Source organism: Linepithema humile, chromosome 1, assembly GCF_040581485.1.
Source record: "Linepithema humile isolate Giens D197 chromosome 1, Lhum_UNIL_v1.0, whole genome shotgun sequence".
NCBI classification, from domain to species: domain Eukaryota; kingdom Metazoa; phylum Arthropoda; class Insecta; order Hymenoptera; family Formicidae; genus Linepithema; species Linepithema humile.
This window is the reverse complement of record NC_090128.1, coordinates 21298320-21303635: the sequence shown is the minus strand read 5'-3', so window position 1 is coordinate 21303635 and position 5316 is coordinate 21298320. Positions and strand designations below refer to the sequence as shown.

Here is a 5316-nt window from a genome sequence, read left to right as displayed (position 1 = left end):
TTTATGTCCCGAGATATAGCAATTTCAAGATAGCAGTCAAAGCATGAAAAATCCACATCTCGTATTGGTTGGTACAATTAATGACATTGCTGTAACCAATCAAATTCGTGGATTTTCTCATCTTGCTACTATTTTCAATACATTAAAAACTTGTCCAGTATAATATTGCCTTAATGTTTTGAAGATCCGTAACTTTCACATTGTGAACAATGCCTTAAGAAACTGTTCATATTGCCAGAATTTCAGAATTCTATGCAATTCTGTTAAATGTTATAGGGAAATAGGTATTTTCAAAGCCAGGTTAAATCAAATGAATTATAATTACATTAGCAGCTGAAAGATATTATTGATAAAAAGTACATAAGAGCATTAAAAACCAACATTTTGTAAGATGAATACAATCTACGCTGAAAAACCTAGGCATAGAGATATTATAAACATGTATGCTTGAAAAAATTATTTACATTAGTTTTATTTGTAAATTTGAGTGTTAATAGATACAATAGGGCAATGTCACTGTTTCCCCTTCGTTACTCTCTTGAAAGAAGTATGACAAAATGTACAAAGACATGATGATGCAAATATGATACATTACGAATCACTTTCAATGAAGAAGATATGAGTAAAAATTATATAATAATTGAAATGAATTCATTTTTTATCACTGTCCTCATTGCTCTCAGATGAACTGTCTTTCTTATGCTTCTTACGTTTTTTATGTTTAGAGCTTTTCTTTTTTTTCTTATGCTTGTGTTTCTTTTCCTCCTCACTGGACGTTTCAGATTCAGATTCACTATCACTGCTCTCAGATTTCTCACGTTTCTTACGTTTTTTCTTGGTCTTCTTCTCCTTACGTTTTTTCTTGGCTTCCTTCTGCTTCTTCTTCAATTCACGCTCCCGCAATTCTGTTAACGGAGTTAAATAATTTTCGTCGCTATCAGAACTCGTGCTACTAACGTCTAACACGATTTCCTTGTTTGGATCGATCTTGATAAAATTGCGACATTGGTAAGTTAAATGTCCAGCGTATCCGCATTTTTTGCAAGCAGGTCGTATGTGCTCCTTGTTCTGAGGGATCAGTCTAGAAAGAATTCCGGGATCCATGATTCTGCAAAAAATCAACACGTGGACGCCATGTAATAATGAATGTAAAATATGCACACATAAAACGATCTACTTTGCATACATATATATCTTAGTATTTCTATTACTAAAATAAGCAGTTCAATTAATACATTGTAGGCAACAATTAATATTTTAGTTTCATTTATAACAAAGCCCATCTGATATGAGTGACAAAGCAATTTATATCACCCAAAAAATGAATAATTCAGGAATCGAATGATAATCGCAATCATCGATAATCATAAATAGCTGACTTGAAACTGTGACTCAGTTGAAACTATGAATTTATAATTATTATTCAGTTACTATTTCATGGAATTATAATTATGCAAAAATAAATGTTCACCCACGTGTTTAGGCAAGTTAAAAAATTTTAGTTTAAGGAAAACAAATGCTCAGACAAAACGAAATCGTGCGCTGTGAATCGCATGGAATGTTTATGACGCTCCTAAAATCATCCTTGACTGCTATAAACAAAAGAGTAGAAAGGTGGTTATGTATTCAACGTACATAACACAGACGTGCGCACACACATGACACGCACCGATGCAGGCGTTCCCGCTTGTTCGAACTATCGCGATGGTTCTAGACTCTTGGAAAAATGTCGCCACTTCCTATCACTACTCTAATCACGAGAGTGAAGTCGTACGGAAAGTTGAACGGACGCTTATTGCTCAAAGATTCGTGCGCGACACGCCACAGCAATTGACTTGTGAATTTTTGTTGTGATGTATATCACGGCAGCAATTGTAGTTTCTGTGCTTTATCTGGCCTCGAGGAGTGATTTTGATAGAACATTCTAGAAACAGGACGGGTTTCCGTTCTCAAATCTTCTCAACGCGCCACTCTCAAGCGCGACCATTACTCTTGGTCAGTCGTTCAATATTCGTTGGTGTGTAAAGACTTGCACTGTTCCAGACGAACTTTGTGCACTAAGTGTTGCATATTAAATTCAGATTGCGAGTACATTCGTGTATTTAGCAGCTGTGACCAACGCGATCGGCAGTCAGTGAAATATTTGCTGAAAAAAAATGCCAGAAGACGTATCCATGGAGAACGCCGGCGAGGTGGAGACCTTCGCCTTTCAGGCCGAAATTGCTCAATTAATGAGCTTAATTATCAATACCTTCTATTCGAACAAGGAAATCTTTATCCGAGAATTGATCTCAAACTCGTCTGATGTAAGTATCTCGTGTATTATAAACGAAAATCGATAATTTCTCCATGGCCTATTTGTGCGACCACGTTGCTGGTTTACCTGAAATTATTTCAATATCTTCATAAAATAATTATAATTTTTTATTTTATTTTATTAATTCTTAAATAAATAAATACGTTTCTATGTTACATCATCTATAAATGTTTCTGAGAAAATTTATTTAACACATTTATAAATTTAAAAATTATTATGAAGAAATATGTGAATTTAGATGTGTAATATTGAACTTTGTTAATAATATCAAGCTAATTATTTTATAAATTGTTCAGGCGTTGGACAAAATTCGATATGAATCTCTTACGGAGCCATCCAAGCTTGATACATGCAAAGACCTGTTCATCAAAATTGTCCCGAATAAGAATGATCGCACTCTTACTATTCTTGATTCGTAAGTATTAATCTTTCACATATATATGTAATAATAATTGTGTATATTAATGCAAACGTTCTCATCAAATTAAATTTTCTTTATCCTTAGTGGTATTGGTATGACCAAGGCCGATCTCGTGAATAACTTAGGTACCATCGCTAAATCTGGCACCAAGGCATTTATGGAAGCTCTGCAAGCAGGCGCTGACATTTCCATGATTGGACAGTTTGGCGTAGGTTTCTACTCGGCATATCTTGTGGCTGATAGGGTCATCGTTATCTCGAAGCACAATGATGACGAGCAATATTTGTGGGAGTCTTCCGCCGGTGGTTCGTTTACTGTACGCCCTGACAATGGCGAGCCGATCGGCCGTGGCACGAAAATTGTTTTGCACATCAAGGAGGACCAGACTGAATACCTGGAAGAAGCAAAGATTAAAGAGATTGTGAAAAAGCACTCTCAATTCATTGGCTATCCCATCAAGCTCGTTGTGGAGAAGGAACGTGATAAGGAACTGAGCGAGGATGAGGAGGAGGAGCCTGCAAAGGAAGAAGAAAAAACTGAGGACGACAAGCCTAAGATCGAGGATGTCGGCGAGGATGAGGATGAGGACAAGCCCAAAGACGAGAAGAAGAAGAAGAAGAAGACCATCAAGGAGAAGTACACTGAGGACGAGGAACTCAACAAGACAAAGCCGATCTGGACGAGAAATCCAGATGACATCACGCAGGAAGAATATGGCGAATTCTACAAGAGCTTGACTAATGACTGGGAGGATCATTTAGCTGTGAAACACTTTTCCGTGGAAGGACAGCTGGAATTTAGGGCGCTGTTGTTTATCCCGCGTCGTGCGCCTTTCGATTTGTTCGAGAATAAAAAGAGGAAGAACAACATCAAGTTGTACGTACGACGCGTCTTCATCATGGACAATTGCGAGGACCTGATTCCAGAATATCTGAACTTCATCAAGGGCGTTGTGGATAGCGAGGATCTACCTTTGAACATCTCTCGTGAGATGTTGCAGCAGAATAAGATCTTGAAGGTTATCAGGAAGAATCTCGTTAAGAAATGCTTGGAACTCTTCGAGGAATTGGCTGAGGATAGGGAGAATTACAAGAAGTGCTACGAGCAGTTCAGCAAGAATCTGAAACTCGGCATCCACGAGGACAGCCAGAACAGGAAGAAGCTATCCGAATTGCTCCGTTATCACACTTCCGCATCCGGTGATGAGTTGTGCTCGCTAAAGGACTACGTCGGTAGGATGAAGGAGAACCAGAAACATGTCTACTACATCACCGGCGAGAGCAGGGAACAAGTCGCCAACAGCTCGTTTGTTGAACGCGTGAAGAAGCGCGGCTTTGAGGTCGTGTACATGACTGAGCCCATCGACGAGTACGTCGTTCAACAGCTGAAGGAATTTGACGGAAAGCAGCTGGTGTCTGTCACGAAAGAGGGCTTGGAATTGCCGGAGGATGAGGAGGAGAAGAAGAAGCGCGAGGAGGACAAGGCCAAGTTCGAGAGTCTCTGCAAAGTCATGAAGGATATTCTCGACAAGAAGGTCGAAAAGGTGGTGGTGTCCAACAGGCTGGTCGACTCGCCATGCTGCATCGTCACGTCGCAGTACGGTTGGACGGCGAACATGGAGAGGATCATGAAGGCCCAGGCGCTCCGAGATACATCCACCATGGGTTACATGGCCGCAAAGAAACACTTGGAGATCAATCCGGATCATCCCATCATGGAGAACTTGCGGCAAAAGGCTGAGGTTGACAAACATGACAAATCTGTTAAAGATTTAGTCATGTTGCTGTTCGAGACTGCTCTCTTGTCCTCTGGTTTCGCACTTGAGGATCCGCAAGTACACGCATCTAGAATATATAGAATGATCAAACTCGGCTTGGGCTTTGAGGACGAAGACACGCCTAATGCTGAGGACGATAAGATGGAAACTGAAGTGCCGACTTTAGAAGGTGACGCCGAAGAGGCGTCGAGGATGGAAGAAGTAGATTAAGTTCTATCCAGCGATAAGACCATCTTCAAAGACTAATTTTTAATTTAGTTTTTTATATTAATTAATTAACTTAATATTAATTGGATTAATATTAATTAATTAGATTAATTTTATTTAAGATCAATAGTTACTCAATAAAGTGGTTGAATAATATTTTATGATCTTGATTTATTTTCCTAAAATAATTTGTATCTTCTATTTAGAATTTAGAGAATAGTAAGAAATTTGTAATATCTTAAATATCTTAACACTCTCTCGAATAGTAAATAGTTCTTTTATTGAATATATAAATCTTTAATATTATTTTAAATTGCACTGATCATCTGAAATCATAAATAGGTCAAATATGTATAAAAAATTCTATAATAAGCTTTGAGTTTATAATTCTCTCTGGAAATATGTCAGCAATAAATATTACAATTATCTTTATTGATTAAGCCTCGAATACTTTAATATCCAAATAATAAATATCTCTAGTGTCATATTGATCTTTAATATTATTTTGAATTGTACGAACAAATTATATCTGAAATAAATAAATGAAATATGTATAAAAGATTCTGTGATTAATTTTGAGATTATATTCTCTCA

The 5316-nt window shown here is 37.5% G+C and overlaps 2 protein-coding genes across 4 annotated transcripts; one reads left to right on the top strand and one right to left on the bottom strand.

The window, feature by feature from the left end:
- Positions 1-321: 321 nt before the first annotated feature.
- On the bottom strand, positions 322-1819 carry LOC105669701 (protein SREK1IP1-like). 3 transcript variants are annotated; one of them, XM_012362799.2, is made up of 2 exons: positions 1670-1819; positions 322-1108 (listed from the first exon to the last, which is right to left on the bottom strand). In XM_012362799.2, the coding sequence occupies exon 2, from the start codon at positions 1102-1104 to the stop codon at positions 652-654; it is 453 nt and encodes a 150-aa protein (XP_012218222.1). In that variant the 5' UTR covers positions 1105-1108; positions 1670-1819; the 3' UTR covers positions 322-651. The 3 variants fall into 3 exon arrangements, with proteins under 3 accessions (XP_012218222.1, XP_012218220.1, XP_012218221.1); XM_012362797.2 differs by having other exon boundaries at positions 1636-1790; XM_012362798.1 differs by lacking the exon at positions 1670-1819 and adding an exon at positions 1476-1629.
- Positions 1820-1991: 172 nt separating this feature from the next.
- Positions 1992-4878, top strand: LOC105669700 (heat shock protein 83). Its single transcript, XM_012362796.2, has 3 exons — positions 1992-2306; positions 2614-2732; positions 2823-4878. Exons 1-3 carry the CDS (start codon positions 2157-2159, stop codon positions 4723-4725), a joined length of 2172 nt encoding a protein of 723 aa, XP_012218219.1. The 5' UTR covers positions 1992-2156; the 3' UTR covers positions 4726-4878.
- Positions 4879-5316: the final 438 nt, after the last annotated feature.